At 57.2% G+C, this 17,404-nt stretch overlaps 1 protein-coding gene across 3 annotated transcripts in view; it reads right to left on the bottom strand.

Moving 5' to 3' along the window:
- SPNS2 (SPNS lysolipid transporter 2, sphingosine-1-phosphate) overlaps window positions 1-16,578 on the bottom strand; it is a 38,496-nt gene extending 21,918 nt beyond the window's left edge. The window contains exons 1-2 of one of the 3 annotated variants that reach the window (XR_007514013.1): window positions 16,050-16,578; window positions 1,049-1,114 (exon numbers count right to left, since the gene is read on the bottom strand). Coding sequence is in view for 1 of the 3 variants with exons in the window: in XM_049859770.1 (XP_049715727.1) it covers window positions 1,049-1,114; window positions 16,050-16,419 (436 nt within the window). In the remaining 2 variants the exon portion in view is untranslated. The remainder of the gene's footprint in view (window positions 1-1,048; window positions 1,115-16,049) is intronic. The other 2 variants (XR_007514012.1, XM_049859770.1) reach the window with 2 other exon arrangements.
- Between the last annotated feature and the right edge of the window lie 826 nt (window positions 16,579-17,404).

Below are 17,404 nucleotides of genomic sequence, written 5' to 3' on the forward strand. Positions count from 1 at the left end.
GCTATCACACGCCCTTCCTCTGAGCCCTAAAGACCCCTCCTGGGAAATGAGGCCAGCGGCCAGGCTATGGCATTCTATGAGCTGTGTGTGTGCACTGAGGCCTGGCATTGTATGCACTGGAATGCCACCTAGACAGGTCAGGCAGGTTCCTTGACAGAGCCCGCTGGCTCCTGCCCCTCCCTCCCAGGAGAGCCCAGGCAGGGGAAGGGGTTCGTGGCAGCTGACAGGACTGGCATTCCAACCATGAACCTTCTCCCACATTCCTGATGGAGCCACATAGCCAGAGGGACTCCAGGGCCAAGGGGCCCAGAGACAGGCAGGGGCCAGGCCAGGGTCACACAGCAAGGCTGGGCTGAGTCAGGCCCAGGGCTCCTCCCCAGCCTGGGATCCAGCTCTGGCTCTGAGTCTCTGCCCAGACCTGGGGGGGTCCTGCTGAGGGGATAGCCAGCATGGCCATGTAGTGGGCAGGTCAGAAACAAGGGAGACACAGTCCACCGAGGGAAGGGTGACCTGTGCTGATAGGCTGGGTTAACTGCTTAATGACCCACCACACTGCCCGGGCTCAGCTCACAGTCCAGGAGAGTTCAGGCCCTGCCTCAGGCAGCCCTACAGCCTAGCAAGCAGCTCAGACAGCTGGGACTCCAGGGGGAAAGGAGGCAGGGCACCCTAGGCCCAGGTCTAGCCCAGGACTCAGGTTCTCAGACTCCCAGCCCCAGGTTTGAGAACCACGCTGGGGCTGACCAGGTAGACTGTTCTGCTTTATCACTGAAGGGGTGATTCCCAGGGTTGACAGCAATGGAGGCAGGTATGTAAAAGAGTCATTGGGCTCTGCTGGCACCGCCCAACTGAGCAACTTAAGGAGTTCACTTCACTAGACTCCCCAAATGAAGGCCCACCTGGGCCCTTGGTCTGCATGCTTGCTCATCTCCCACAGCCCCTCGGGGCAGGTGCTATTCACCCTGTTATACAAGGAAGGAAACAGGCTCAGAGAAGTGGACCAACAATGGCAGGTGAGAAGCTGGGCTCCAGGAGGGGAGGTGGGCCTCACCTGACTGCAGCAGGCCGGCATCTCGGTCCTTGACCCGGAAGTGCTGCTGAATGTCCAAAAGGACCCCTGGGAGGGAGACAGAGGGTACTTATTAGCAACATCTGACCCTGGGTGGCCCCCAGTACCCACTCCACCGAGGTGACCCTGTCCCAGCCCAGCCTTCCCTCCCACCCGTCTACGGAGCCCCCAGCCCTGCTGTGACCTCCACCCTGCCCAGTCCATCCAGACCCCCTAAGCGACCTTCATGGCCAAGCTTCTACCTGCCTCCACTGAGGGCTCCCATGCTCCATGTTCACCCTGGGGAGAGCAGCCCACCCTCCACTCAGCCACAGCAGGGGCGAGGCTCAGACATAGACAAGGCTCCTTAAGTCACACAGCCAGGCCTTCTATCTGTTGGCCTGGGCCTCTTGCCCATCTGCAGCCCACTCCGGGCTGGGTGCTTGGACCTCAGGGGAAATCACAAAGCCCACGGCCCAGAGCGGGGATAGGTGAAGTGTGCAACCCCTGAAAGCTGGAGGCAGCCCTCTGGCAGGGAGAGCTGAGAGGCTTGTAGGCCACACCCATGCCACTCACCTGCAAGTGTGTACAAGCACCCATGCACCCCCGCCCAGCTGTCCTGGGATTGTAACCAGGGCCCCAGTTTTCAGATGCAGGTCCCAAGATGTAGAGGAAGGCAGAGAGGCTCCACGCCTGTTTTCTTGGGAAGAGGGGATCCCTTGAGGCTGTGCCTGCCCTATCCACAAGTCCCAGCTACCTCTGCTCTCCCATAGGGCCATGTCAAGGGGAAAACTGTAGACGGAGAGGCAGAGCGCTGGCTGTATGTATGGAGGGCTGACCAGCCTCTTGGAGCCCTCCCACCTCTGGGAGCACTCACCCAGGACTCCTGAGGAACCACCGCCCCCAGCCCCTCAGGCCCCAGGGGCCCCATCTCAGGCTTATCTCTGAGGACAGCAGGGGGCTAGGCCACAGACCACAGCTCCCTGACCACAGAACATCTGCACTGAGAAGAAAGAGGGGAGAAAGAAGGGGGACTGCCCTCAGGAGTGCCCCTTGCAGGGGACAGAAGAAGAAGGGACCTGAGCCCTGCCTTCAGGGGCCTCCCAGGGCTCTTGGTGATGGTGATAACGATGAGACTGTTCTAGGGCCTTTCTTGCCATGGTCTTGTAACTCCCACCAAAAGACTCGGTGAGATTATGCAAATAAGGTGCTTGTGGCCCACCAAGGGGATTGGATGGCTTGCTAATAATACAAATAAGGTGCATGGCACTTTGTGGGGGTGGGACCAGGCAAATGAAGTGTACAGAACCCTAACAAGGGGATTGGTCAGTTTTGCCATCCTGTCAGGCTTAAAAGAGAGCCAATCCCAGTGCAGATGGGGGACCTCACTACCACCCAGAAAGGAGAGCTGGGAGTGGAGTGTGTCCTTTGGATCCAGGTTTCCTGTGCTGAGAACCTCCTAGACCCAGGAGACAGAGAGCTGTAACACCAGAGACAGCACAAGATGGTCAGAAGCAGTGGCAAGCTCAGCTGAGAACTGGCAGCAGCAGACCAGGAGACTTCATGGTGGGCTTCCCAGCTCACAGAGCAAGAAAGCTGAGCACCTTCAAGCAGGAGGCTTACTGGCAGAGTGGGATGGCTCTGGGCACTTATCGGTGGAGTTAAGGAGCTTTGTAACACTTGCCCGAGCAGGGCAGAGGCCAGGCTGGCCTAAGAGGCCCAAGGAGCCAAGGGGCCCAGGGACTGAGGGGCCAAGGGCCAGGGAGAGGCCTGCCTGTGGGCACAGGTGAGAAGCTGTCCTGGCAGAAGAGCTGTGTCCTGAGTTATTCCTGATCCTGAATTGTAACCTGCTGCTTTTCTAATAAACCCCATAATCATGAGTATTGTCTGTGAGTTCCGTGTGGCCACTGCAATGACTTGTGGAACCCAGCAGAGAAGTAGAGAGTGCCGTGGGAGGGACGGCTGGTGTCAGAATTGGTAAAAAGGTTGGAGAGAGGAGGTATGTCAGATCTCTACCTCATAGGAATCAGCTTTGGGCTGATGCTGATGGTACTGTCTCTCCCCTTCATGAAATTAAAGGACCTTTGATGTTCCTGCCATACCATTTTTATATGATGGCATTAAAAATGATGAGAGTTTGCATTTATTGAGCAATAACTGATTTACTGGTTGAATCCTCACACAACCCTATGAGACTGGTACTATTATATCACTTGACAGATGAGGAAACTGAGGCACAGAAGGTTAAGCCATGTGCTCAGCATCACACAATGGGGAAGTGGACTCTCCAAGTACTACATGAGAGTCAAATCTGGTGGTTGGGGCTGAGCACAGCCAGAGGGTGAGGCTGCAGGGTTACTGTCCCTCTAGACACCTAGGGCTGGGGTGCCAAGCAGTTTCCCAGGACACAAGGTCAGGGCCAGCCAGTGTCCTAGAAGCTCAACTGCCAAGAGGAGAGGGCCTCCTCCTTGTTAATACCCAGAGTGGATTTACCATAATTACTCATAATGAGGAGGCCGTGTGAGGCCCAGTTAATGACTTAATAACTAAGGCGGCCTGTGGTCTTGCCTTGAAGGCAGAACCAGAGGCTGGTCCCAAGGTCTGTGGATGATGGAGCCACCAAGTGGGACCTCCTAGGTGCCCTGGCCCAGCCTCAGAGGCCCAGTGCAGGTGGCACGGTTGGGTCCTACCTTGAAGAGCCACCCACACTTACCTCCCCACCCCATAGCCCACTCCAAAGCCTGGATACTGCCTCCTCCCTGGTCAGGACCTCTGCTTCCTCTCCTAATGTGTAGATCTGAGCATACCCCTCTCTTGCTTCGTCACTATCACCTGTGGCTCCCCAGTGCCTCAGGAGAAGGTCCAGGTTTTCACCAGGCCACAGGGCTGCAGGGTTTGCCCCTGCCAACTCTGCCCTCCAGTCCAATTCTCAGGATACCATCCCTCTACCCCTCACACCAATCACCCCACACTACTCATAGTTCTCCAACTCCACATACTTCCTCTTCTCTCCAGGCATAGCCTTGTCAGCTGTGCTAATTCCCATCAGTCCTTCAAGATTAGTCCAGATGCCTCCTTTTCTGGGAAGTCTTCCCTGATTTCTCCCCCTCCCATCACTCCCAGTAAGTCAGCTGTCCTGACTTTCCCTCATCTAGCCTTCTTTTAGCACTTGTCACACCAGGATTGATTTGTTCTATAGGGGAGACATATTGGGTCACAAATATGAGCTCCTTGGGCCCACTGTTGCTGGGAGCTATGAGCCATGACTTACTGGTTCCTGCTAAGTTCCAGGCACTGTGTAAGGCTCTATCCTCATTAAGAATGCTGGTGTTTTTTAATTATCAAACCTATTTTACGTTTGAGGAGACTGAGGCTCTGAGAAGTAAAAAAAAACTTGTCATACAGCACATAAGGTGTCTGAGGCAGGATTTGAACTTGAGCCTGTCACCTAAAACCAAAACCTGTTCTTCCACCACACTGCCTCTGCATGGTTCACGCTTGTCCCCCAGTTTGTCACGCAGCTGGCCCTCAGTGACTGTGGGGTATATGTGTAGACGCATGGGTGAGCGTCCATTCGTTCCCCACCACGCTGGAGGGCAGGGGCCATGGCACATCATCTCCAGAACCCAGAACCAAGCGAAGCCAAACAGAGCCAGTTGCCACTGAGTCAATTTCAACTCATGGTGACCTCATGTGACTCCATGTGTGCAGAGTAGAATTGCACTCCACGAGGTTTTCAGAAGCAGATTGTCAGGTCTTTCTTCCAAGACATCTCTGGGTGGGTTTGAACTACCAACGTTTCAGCTAGTAGTCAAGCACTTAATTGATTGTGCCACCCAAGGACTCCACCACCCAGGACAAGACAGTCATAATTCAGGTATTGGGTGGATAAAAGGATGGTGGAGTAGCAGGTGGTAGGCGGGTAGAAAGTACCCACTATGCCCCTGCACTGAGGGTCCCCATCCACAGTCCAGAGGAGGCACATGGGCCTGCAGAAGCAGCAGGCTGTCTGGGGGGCGCTATACCAGGATGGTTACCATGAAGACATCATGTGTCCACAAAAAATCAAAACACTCTCATTTCCTCCTCACAGCACATCCCAGCCATTTGACTGAACAATGACTGCTAGGCCCTGCTTTTGCCTCTGCCTCCAGGAAGCCTCCCCTGACTTCCTCTAACACGCACAGCTCCTGGTAAGAGGGAGGAATGCTTCTTCATATCCAGTTGGGCATCCAAGGCCCCTTGGAACTCCTGGGAAGGCCTGGATGGGGTCTAGACCCCAGGACACAGGAAGTGCTGGATGTTTCCCACAGCCCTCTCCCTTGGTCTCGGGCCTGAGCTGTAGGCAGAAGGCCAGAGAAAGCTTCATAGGGAGCAGGACTGAGCTTTCCTGGGCTTGTTTTCCCTCTTCTGGGCCTGGAAGGGACTGTGGCTGCAGGAGGGTGATATCGCACTGGCCACTGGCACGGGAAGCGTGTGTCACGGCCGCTCGGGCAGTTGTCTCAGATTTTCCTCTGGGCTCCAGCCTGGCTTGGGTCTGCACACCCCCTCCCTTCTTCACCACAGCCTTATTTTTAGCCTCCTTCCTGGAGGCCGAGGTTTGGTGGGTCACAAGACCAGCCTCACGCCCAGGAGCAGCCTCCCACAGCTTAGGCCCGGCCCAGCCCATCCCACCAGACCCACCAGCCCTGAGGCGTGCAACCCCACCCCAGCCATCCCATGCCCACAGCTCCCAATCCAGGACTCTCCAGGCAGCCACCCAAATCCACATCCAGAATTGCCCTCTGCCCACGGGTCGCATCCTGGGCCAAAAAAACATTCTGGAACAGCCGGAGTACCCCGAACCTTCTCATCCATTCGCTCCATTTACATCCCTCCCAAACCCTCAGGGGTCTTGCCTCTTGTCCAGGGCCACCCTCCCCCTGCTCTAGGCCAACGTCCTTCCTGCCTCCCCAGGCGAAGCACCCCTAGGTCAGCCCCTGGCTTGGGCGGGTAACTCTAGCCTCTCCTTTGCTCTATCTCCTGCACATAGCCCTCAAAGGTGCTCACCCCTCTCTCTTCCTGGTGCTGAAAAGCACCCTGTCCTGTCCCTCTGCCACTGCCCTTCTCTCTCCTCCCTTCACAGAGAAAGTTCTTGAAAGAGTTATTTCCCCTCCCCAACTCCATGTCCTCGACTCCATCACTCACCTAAAACCAACCACTTCCTGGTGGCTCAGTCTTACAGACTCTTCTCACCCCTCCATTTCCCAGCAGCCTGGACTCTGATTCCATGGCTCCTCACTTGTCCCCTATTTCTCTGAGCGGCACTACTGTATTACCCAGGCCAGGCCCTGGGAGCCTCACCCCCGTGAACACTGGTCACCAGGCCTCGGTGACCCACTCTTCTCACCGCCAGCCTCCTCGCTGGGCTCCCTGCCTCCAGCCCCTCCTGGCCTACCCAGCATCCCTTCTGCAGCCTGACCGGACTAGCACTTACTGATCACCTACTAAGTTCCATGCCTGGGGCAGGGGCTCCTGAGACCACAGCCATGGTTTCTGGACTCAAGAAACTAATGCTTGTGGCTCAGTGGTTATTGACTCTGGCTGGGCCGCAGAATCTCCCATGAGTTCTTCAGCATTCACAGACTCAGGCCCCTGGCTCAGTAGTACTAACAACAACAACAACACAGTTATTATTATCACAGATAACAGGTATCGAAGGTCCCTGGATGGCACAAACAGTTTGCACTCAACTACAACCTGAAGGTTGGAACCCAACCAGCAGCACCACAAAAGAAAGGCCTTGCTTCCATAAAGGTTATAGCCAAGAAAACCCTATGAAGCAGTTCCACTTTGTAACACATGGGGTCGCCATGAGTCAGTATCTACTCAACAGCAACAGGTTTGGTCTTCTGATTAACACGTACTGCGTGCTTACTACGTGCCAGGCACTGCTCTAAGAGCTTTCCCGGTACTATGACTATGGCTGCCACCTCCACTGCTACCCAAATAAATCCCAGACTCCTAGCTTTGAGGCCTCCAGGATCTGACCCTAACCTTGCTCCTCTCCCACCCATAGTCCCGCTGACACACACACATACAGCTCCAGGCAAAGAGAACTTCTGCTAACTGTGACCTTTCACCGCCCTGTACTTGGTTTCTTCCTGTGTCAATGGAGCTGCTGGGAAGATGAATGGTCTTGATCTACTTTAGAAAATCAGCAAATCAATCAGCTTGTGGGAGAGTGCTTGTTAAAATACAGCTTCCCGGGCCCCTCCCCAAGCCTGCAGAATCACCCTCTGTCGAGGTGGGACCCAGGCACCTACCGTTTAAGCACACAGCCCGGGTGATTGCAGACCACAGGACTGGCTGGTCTGAGGACCCTGTGACTTTGCACATAGCCTGCAGGCCTCCACGCCTTTGCTGTGGTGGTGCTCTCTTCCTGGGGTGCCCGCCTCTAACTGCGAAGATCCGTAGCATCCTTCAGGAGCCAGGGCCAAGGTCACCTCCACCAGGGTGCCCTCCAGCCCTCTCTTCCATGGCTCTTGTGAAGTGATGCCTATAACCTCGAGGGCACCCCTGTTGTTGTTATTGTTAGCTGTAGTCAAGTCGGCCCCCAACTCATGGTGACCCCATGTACAACAGAATCGGACTGTTGCGATCCCCAGGGTTTTTATTGGCTGACTTTCTGAAGCTGATCACCAGGCCTTTCTTCCTAGCCTGTCTTAGTCTGGAAGCTCCACTGAAACCTGTTCAGCGTCATAGCAACACATCAACCTCTACTGACAGACAGGTGGTGGCTACACCTGAGGTGCACCAGCTGGGAATCAAACCTGGGTCTCCTATATGGAAGACCAGAATTCTACCACTGCACCACCACTGCCCCTGCTACCTGGGTCGAATCTGGCACTGACTCATCCTGGTGGTCACAGGTCTCCTGGTGACTCTGCATCATTGCTGGTCCCTCAGGAGCTCCTGGGGCTCCTGGCCTCCTCTTCCCTCCTCTATTCAGGCCCAAATATCAGCAAGTGTGAAAAGAAACCCACACTGACCTTGCAGCTCCTGGCTCAGGCCAGCCCCCAGTTAGCTAGGACAGGACACCCAGTGCTCAAGCTCACATCCCCAAGCACAGATTTTTCACCCCACATTCACCGGGCCCAAATCTCTCTCAGAGCAATAAGCAGCTTAGCTGAGTTCTCAAGAGTGTGGGCTCCAAAGCCAGACCATCTGGGTTCAAATCCTGGCTTTGCCATCTTCTCTGCTGTGTGACATTAGGCAAGTTACTTAACCTCTCTGTGCCAGTTCCCTCCTATGTAAAATGGCTTAGTTATAAGACCTGCTTCATATTGCTGCTGTGAGTTTAAATGGGTTAATCCACGTAATGTGCTTAGAAAGTGCCCGGTCGTTAACTAGGGGGCAAGGCACAGCCCTGGCCACAACAGAGAACAACGGGGAACTCCCATCTCAGTTTTCCTTTCCCCAAATAGAGTCAGATGTCTGGAAAGGCAGGGGCTAGGGATGCAACGGGATAGGTTGTGCCTGCCATCAGCCAGTCCCTCTCAGAGAGGACCCTGGTCCCCCTGTGGAGGCCTTGGAGCTGGCTTGCTCTGGGAGTCTCACCCCTGCTCCAAGGCTTGGTTGGCTGCAGCTCCCGCTCCAGTAATTATAGGGGTCTGAGGGCCTGGCTCTGCTGGCCTGGCTCTGGATGGCTAAGGCTGGGAAACCACAGCCTGGCCCCGCAGACACCCCCACCAGGAGACAGGGCCCTGGCTCTCCAGCATACACACTCATACCCTTTTCTCCAGCACCAAGCTTCCACTGGGCAAGATTCCACCCCCACCCCCTAGGGATAAGCTGGGTGACCTCCAGGGGCATTTGGCCTCTGGTCTGAGCCTTCCATTGCCTATCTGAGGAGTGGCCCAGGGTTCCAATACATCTCTGCTAGGCCCGTTCCTGGGCCTTAATTCTACATATGCTGACTCTTCCCCCGCGCCCCCCCACACAAATCGGGGTCATTAACGTTGGGACAGCCTAGTGGTCATCCCTGCAGGGACCCTGAGGATGAGACCCCTACCCAAGAGTCTCAGACCCCCAGATAAACTAGACTCCGAACTCACCCCTCAAAGAGCTCTCCAGCTGAAGACCCAACACCCCTCCCTACCCGAGAGCCCTGCCTGCAGACCCCAACAGCCCTAAAGAGATACCGCCCCCAAAGGCCAGAGTGTCCTACCTCCTCCCCACCAAGTTTCTGTGCCCAGAGTGGGTGGGGACGGCTGCCCGGCTTCTGTTCTGTGGTTAGAGCCTATCATTTGGGGCCAGCTTTCCTGGAACCAGACTTTGCCTTAGCAATTTGGGGGCTCTGCACAGCCACTCCTTCCCTAGTCCGGCCTCCACAGCCAGTCCTGGCTCAGGGACACCTAAGACCACCGGGGGCCAGGGACAAGGTGTCCACAGCCTTATCGTGACCCATGGAGGGTGGGGCTGGTGTGGCCACAGATAGAGGATAAGGCAGGGGTTGGGGGAAAGAGGGTCATTAGAGAGATTAGAGACTGCAGAATGGCAAGGCTCAAGCCCACAAACTCTCTTCCTCCTTCCTGGGTACTGCTTCAGTGCCTGGGATTTCAGGGCTTCTTGCTCCCACTTCTCAGGCCAGAGACTGAGATTCAGAAAGGTGAATGGGTGAGACCCGGCCTGGGCTCCCTACCTTCATCCTGACAACCCCCCAAAGAGGCCACAATCAATTCCCTCTGGACATGCACACTAGCTGTCCTCATATGGGTGCTAGAAACTGTTGTGTGACCCTCCCAGGAACACTACCCCTCCCATGCTCCGCCCTTTACCGTCTACAGTGCATAACCACACCCCTTGGGGCTCCATTCAGTGAATCCATGCTTGATGGTGCTAGGATCACAAGGACCTCACAGAGCTGTCAGTAGAGGTAGGGCTACAGGAGGAGATCCCAGCATGGTCTCCATGAGTGCGAAGGACTGAGGGAAGGCAGGGAGGCCAGGACCCTGTTCCTAGCTCCGGGCTCTGGCCAGTGCATTGTTCCTGCTTATTTCTTGCTCTGATATAAACACTTCTCCTGTCACCATATCTCCTTCAGGACGCCTTTCACCAACTCCCAGCCACCATGAGATGGCTAGGCCCAGGGGAGACCAGCGCTAGGCTTTCCACCTCCTTACCATGTAACCTGGGCTCAGTCTTGTACCTTAATGTCCTATCTCCAGAAGAGACAGCAAAGCCACCCCAGTGCCCTCCTGAGTGTATAGAAGTTGCTCTGCCCAGCTTAGGGGAGAGGGCGGGGGCCGCACTGTCAGCACCTAGGACTGGGCAGACAGACAGAGACAACTGCTGATTACTTCCTCTCATTTTCCTCCCAGAGACGCAAGGCCCTGTGCTCATTGTGTGCCCTGCCCAGGACAAAAGGGCAGCACTAGCCACCATCAGAGAAGCTCCAGCCTCAGCAAGGGAGGGTGGAGGGGCTGGTCTTGATCCAGGGCTGTCCAAGTCTACCAATGCTTCTTCAGTCCAGAAGGATAGGCTTTTGGTCAGGCAGAGCTGGGTCAGTCTCAACTCTGCCACTCAGTCAGTCAATACGGCCTGGGCCTGTGCCACCCACACCATGCATGCATGCTAGTGACTAGGCTCAGCCCCTCCAGGCTGGAGGGAGATGGTCTCCCTGACTGGGAATAGGTTCTGTGATGGATGAGGACCAGAGTGTGTTTGAAAGCCAGGAGTCAGGCAGTTGATTCAACTAAGAGAGTCAGGGAAGACTTCCCTGAAGGAGGACAGAGGCATTGCTGAGACCCAGTAGGGAAAGCGAGGCCAGCTGCTGAAGCTCGTGGAGAACAGACCTGGATATCGTGGGGGAGGGAGATGCAAGCAGAGTTCCTGAGACCAAGTGCCCCAGGCTACCTGGGGAGTGAGGCCTTGATCAGAGCAAGGGAAGGCGAACACCATCTCTCAGGGGTTCAGGGCCCAGAGAGGGTTGGGACCTGCCTCAGGTCACACAGCAAGTCTGGCAAAGCCAGGAGCAGGAAGCTCAGCCCAGGAGACCTTGAGGGCTCAACAGGGGGCCCAGCCCTGGGAGCCTGGGGATCAGGCCTGTCTCCCCTTTGCCTTCCTCATTCCCATCCCTCTTCTACTCTCAGGATTCAGGTCCTCACAGCCAGGCAGAAACAAAAGCCACTTCCTGTCTGGGGAAGGGACGGCAGCTCCCTCTCTCTGAGTGCCTCTGTTGGGGGCAGCCTCACTCTCAGACCAGGCTGTAAACTGCAGCCCTGCAGCCTCTGGCCCAACTTACAAAATGGGAAACTGAGGTACAGCCCAGACCGGTAACTGACCCTGGGTCCCAGACCAAGGGAGTGAGTTTCAAGGCATGTCCTATGCCAGATCAAAAGCACAGAAAAAATGCTGGCAGAAGCAGCCAGAAGATGCCTTAGGAGGAGGAAAGAGGAAGGAAATGGGCAGCTGGTGGTTAGTCACTGGGGCGCTGGCATTCCAGGCCAGCCAGGCGGTTCACCTGGGCGCTAACCCTGCCAGGCATGCTCTGGAATGCAGCCCTGGACGCTCCACCCCTCAGACTTTAGCTAGGGATTTCCCCACGGTGACAAGGTGGCAACAGCCCCAGCAAGGCCACCTGAGGGGGGAAGGAAGGCAGGGAGTGTTAGTAAACTAATCTCATCCTCAGAGATAGCTATAAATAGATGGGCCTCTACCTACCCAAGGGACCCTGCAGAAAGTCCTGGGTCTTACTTAGTTTCTTCACCTGTCAGCTCTGGACAGACTCAACCTGGTAGATAAAGAAGGGCTAAAAGGAAAGTGAGCTCAGCCTGGCACAAAACGTGACTGGCGGCCTCTCCTTCTGCACCCAGTTTAGCTGTTTGGGGAAGCCCCCAAGTCCCGCCAGGCCTGTATTCCCAGCTGGGTCCCTGTGTACTAGTCTCTACTCCCAGGTTGGTGTTAGTGAGCGGTTGCCATGGATACCAGTCTCAGCTTCTTTGGCAGAAAAGGACTCCTCCAGGGTAGGGCCCTGACTCTCCTCACCATCCCCTCCCCAACTCCAAATGCCCAATCGACCATGGGCAGGGTCAAGTGGAGGAAAAATAGGTCTCGGGAGGGGAACAGGTGCCTATAGAGAAGTTGGGGAAGGATCTCAGTTTTCAAATAGTCATTCACCAAGCAGGGCCTGGGCCAGCTCCCCGTTGCTGGGCCCAGCTCGGGGAGCAGAAAACTGCCATCTACAACCCTAGGTGGAAGTACGGAAGCCCAGGGGCAGAGGCAGCTGTGGCACCAGGAAGCAGAGCTAGGAAGAGGGGGCCCAAGACCCTCACCAGAAGGGCTGCCTCCTTCTCCTGACCCAGCAGCCACGGGTGGGCTTAGAATGAAGAGTGGGGGGCTACTAGCTGGTCGAGGCCACAGAAGCAGGATCCATGTGCCCTGCTCCCCCACACTGCCACAGCTAAGTTGAACTGAAATTCATCTGCCTGAAAGGGCTCCAGCCCCAGCCAACATAGTGTCTGTGTTTCCAGGCCAGAAGCAGAAGGCATGGCCTACCTCCACCCAAGGCTCCTGGGCTGGAGAGAAGGCTGCACTGGGTGGCGGTAGGGGAGAGCCTAGTCTTACTCTGCCTGCTGTGTGACCTTGGATAAGTGTCCACACTCTCTGGGCATCAGTGTCCTCGTCTGTCTAAGGTGGTGGAGGGAAGGGCTTAGATGAGATTCCTGGGCTGCCTCCATTTCAGCCACCTGAAGCCGTGCTCAGCAAGAAAGGCAGGAGAGGGAGCCTGGCCCTCATCACCGGGTTTTGAGGCCTGCTACCCTCAGGGGTTTCTCATGGGGAGGAAGAGAGGCCCTAATTAACTGGATCACCGGGTGGCTCCAGGAATGCTAGGGCAGGGGCAGAAGCTACCTGAGTTCCCAGGATGGAGCCCAGCCCTGGTGGAGAGGGGAGGGATGTGCAAAGTTGTCCTGAAAGAGACTGTCATAAACAAAAACTGGGAAGGGCATAGTGGCCAAGACGGCAGAGAAGACAGCTGACATTTGGGAGGCTCCCCCTCTCCGGTCTGGCCTCGGACCAGGTGCTTCAGATGCATTCTCATTTACTCCACACAACCTGGGAGGTAGGGAGGAGGAAATTATCACACAGAAGGCTTAGGTGACATCCTCAAGGTCACACAGCTGGTATGTTCAGGTGCCTGGACTCAAATTCCGGCATCATACTCTAGACTGGTGCTGTCCACTACAGCGACCTCTAGCCAGTGTGGCTAGTGAACACCTGCAGTGCAGGTGGTCCAAACCGACTTGAGCCGTAAACATAAAGCACACACCGGATTTCAAAGATGACGTATGAAAAAGAATGCAAAACACCCCACTAACAATTTTGTGTATTGATTGCGTGGTTGGCTATATTGGGTTAAATAAAATATAGTATTAACTAACTTCACTTGTTTCTCTTTGCTTTTTTTAATGTTGCTACTATAAAATTTTCAACTCTATATGTGGCTTGCAGCATATTCCTCCTGGACAGAGCTGGTCTATTCCATGAGGACTGAACAGGTGCAGGGTGGATTTAAGGGAGGACACTGGGAACTCATGCCATCCTTTGTTGGAGGAGCTGGGGTCATATTGTGAGGGTCTCAGAGGCCAAGTGGGGCAGACATGAAGGTGACTGAGCAGCAGTGTGTCCACATCCCCTCCTCTGTCCCTGCTGGGCCAGCCAGCCACAGGTGGACTCAGACCTGGGATGGCCATTGCCCTGGCTGCAGCCTCCGCCCTCCCCCCCGCCCCCGCCACAAGACACATCAAACCATAGCAGTTGCTATAGAGACGGTAAATCTTCCTGCACTTTGGGGAGCAGAGGGCGCGGAAGTCTACCATAAAGAGAGAGAGATGGAGCCAGGCTTATCCGGAGAGGAAATCTGTGTGCGTTGTGTGTTGGGGGGCGGGGCGGCACAGGAGCCCCTGCGCTGCTAGGACAGGGAGGGAGGCCCAGCCTGGGGCCGTGTTTGCACAGGGGTTTCCGGGCCTTCCTCCCTACTGCCCCACTCCTCTCTTAGCCACTGTCCTCCCCTCTCACCAGAAATGTCCTATCTTGTTCCCCCATTCCAACAGTCTGACTTGGGGACCCACGTAGGGGTGGAGGCAGATAAGCACCAGACTCCCTGATCTCCCCCTCTCCCCTGCCAGAGTCAGTTCCCTCAAGAATGTCAGAGGGGCTGGTCTGGGCTGGAAAAAACAAGCTGGGGAGTGTGATGGTGCCAGTAATGGCACCATTCGTTCCCAGCCGAGTAAGGGCAGGAAAACCTCTTCCCAGGCAGAGGCACACAGGTAGACCTCATGCCAACTCTCTCGTCCACTCTTGGAGTTATTTTGGATGAGGGACATGAGCGGCCTTAGTTTCCCCACCTGTCTACAGAAGTCCATCTTGATCTGCCTGCAGGTCTCCTGTGTTCTGTGACTTTTCCCCACAGGGTGGTACCTGAGCTGCCACATCCCAGGCACCATGGTGCACACACATACATGACAGGGGTTGGTGCATTTGGGTGCCTGCTCTTCAAGAGTCTCTTGGGAACAACCAGACCCAGAAACAGGTGCCACTGGTACCCGCCTCCAACTCCTTCCAGTGGAGGAAGGGGAGAACCAAGAGGTTTTCCAAGCCAGGGTCCAGGGGGCAGCATCTGCTCTCCCACGAGGGTTCCCCCCTTCCTTATGACACAAAGCCCCATTCAACCCATGGGGAGACTGAGGCTCAGAGAAGAGGACCTAGGTGGCATGTGCTAGGTGGCCACCCAAGTAGCCATTATGCTAGGGCTCGCCTCCGTCCTGTGCCACAAAGTTCCCTTTAAAGTCATCCATAAAGAAAAATTTCTTTGGTAGTTGTCTTTTTCTTTTCTTTCTTTCTTTTTTTTTTTTTGTAGCTCTAGATTTTAGTAAGCTGTAGTTGGGCAAGTTCTGGGTCAGCATGCCAGGTACACAGTCACTTCTCTTCTTCCACAGGGAGCCCCCACTAGGCCAGCCTGGCCAGAGTCCCTTTCTCTCAGGCTTGTACCATTCCCACACAGGGGCTGCTCAATCTAGGGCAAGTCCCTACCCCCAGGCCCCTGAGACGTGGGGGAGGGGAGAAAGCATAACAGAATTCCAGAATCCTGTCCATCCCCAACGGGCCTAGGGATCAGCCACCTCACAAATGGGGAAACAGACATAAACACGAGCTAAGACTGGACCAAGGTCACACACCAAGCTTATTAGGGGTAAATGGGGGGTTGGAGCCCAGTTGATCTATACACTCCCGCTCCATCCCCAAGGTTAGTCCCCAGAGATGCTCAGAGAGCATGAGGCCACCCCCCTCTTGCCCCAGTGGCCTACCCTAGGCCCCAGCACCAGGGAGCAGGGGCGGGGGCGGCGTCTTCAGGCCTCTAGCCGGGGCCAGCTGCAAACCGCATCGTGGGTCCCCAGGCGCCGCGGACCCGCCCCGCCCCTCCCTCTGCTCCCGCAGCCCCGAGCCTTTGTCAGCCACCGGCTCACACACACATCCGCGCCGCCACGCGCGCACACACTCGGTCTCCCTGGCGCACACCCGCAAGGGGCGCGCGCACTCGCCGCCCGCACGCAGGGGATGGGGAGGCGGCGGAGGAAGGAAGGAACTGACGGGCCACCGACGGACAGACTGCCTGGGCTGGGGGAGGGGGAGAGAGGCCTGGGAACCTACGGCTGAGGAGGAGAGGGCGCGGAGGCTAGAACGCAGAAAGGCAGGGGAGACTCGGAGAAGAGGACAACGGCTGGGACGTCAAGGGCCAGAGAGGGCGCGCGGGCTGTTCCAGGGGTGGGGACTCCACTAGCCCCTAGCCCTGGGCTGGGAAAGGGTGCCTGGATTGGACCCGTGGAGCCCAGTTGTGCCTTAGCTGAAGGTCCCTTAGAGATCCCACGTAGGGCTTGCATATAGGGGACCTGGGACCAAAGGCTCTCTGGACTACCTCGATGCAGGGGCCCTGGTTCTTGGCCTGGGTAGGGCACTCGCTCACCTGCCACGGTGTACCTGTCCAGGTAGTTGAGCACGTTGCCCAAGCTGAGGATGGCTGCGGCTGCCCCCCGCCCGCGGCCCAAACTGGCCGGTTTGGGCGGCTGCGCGCCGGGGCCCTTGGCAGCAGCTGCGCAGCCGGGGGTGCCGGGAGTTCCAGAGGGTCCGGGCGGGGTCCGCCTCACGCTGCCCGACAGCGTCTGCACCTCATCGTCTGCGGTCGAGACTCCAGCGCCGCCCGCGCCCCGCGCCCCGCAGCAGCCGCCACCGCCAGCCCCTCGCTGCGCCCCCCGGCGCCGGCGCCGCCGCTCCGCGTCCGCCTCCTCCTCCTCCGCGCCGCCCGCCGCCGCCGAGGCGCATTCCAGGCACATCATGCCGGCCGGGGTCGGGGCGGCGGGGGGCGCGGGGGGCGCGAGGCCCAGCTCGGGCCCACTCAGTGCGTGCGTGCGCCGCGGAGCCGCCGCTGCACCATCCCGACCCGGCCCCGTCGGCTCCTGGGCTCCGGCTGCGGCGCTGCCACGGTTCAACCCGATGCGCCGCTGTCGCCGCCGAGTCCCTGACAGCTGCTGCCCGAGCCCGCCCACCAGGCCTGCGCCCAATCAGCTCCACTCTAAGGGCCACAGCCCCGCCCCGCACGTGCTGCCCCGGGGGGCGGGGAGGGAGTCGGGCCGCAGAGCCCCTCCTGCCCGACGGGGGCGCAGTCACGCCGGAGCCGCGCGTCTGCCAAGGCCGGTGAGGACCCAGAGGGGGCCTGCGGTAAGCCCCGGAGCTGGGAGTGGGGTGCGAGGGGAAGGACCCCTAGCACCTGCTCAATGTTCTCCACCCCCCATGGGAGTGGGCTGCTGGTGAGACTCCAGGAGAGGACTGAGGACTCAAGCCCAGGGCATTTGGACATCTTGGAGAGGGTCTCAGACGGTTAAGTTAGGGACGCCTTTTGGATAGCCAGTGGCGGCTCCAGCAGCTACCCACCGACCCTGATTTTATCAGTTCAGAGAGGGCAGCGTAGATCCAAGAACCATGGCAGGTGGGGTCTTGGCCCAGGACCCAGGCCTCTGCCTGGCACAGAAGGCCGTGTTGCTCTCCTCTCCAGTGAAACCCAGACAGTCCCCAAACTCCCCCTGGGCGCATTCTTGTATGCCCGCCCCCTGCCCCGCAGAGGCAGCCCTGGGCAGGGAAAGGAGAGTTCCTACTGGGCCATCCAAGGACAGGGCAATAGAAGAGGCCTCCTCTCCCGAGGGCACAGCATCCCAAGCTTCAGACTTCCATCTGTGCACCAGGACCCAGCTTCCTGTCTTCTGCTCAGCTTTGCCACCTCTCTGGTGTGTGGCAGGTCCCTGGGCAAGACTCATTCTCTGTCTA

Source organism: Elephas maximus, chromosome 19 (genome assembly GCF_024166365.1).
Source record: "Elephas maximus indicus isolate mEleMax1 chromosome 19, mEleMax1 primary haplotype, whole genome shotgun sequence".
Lineage (NCBI taxonomy): Eukaryota > Metazoa > Chordata > Mammalia > Proboscidea > Elephantidae > Elephas > Elephas maximus.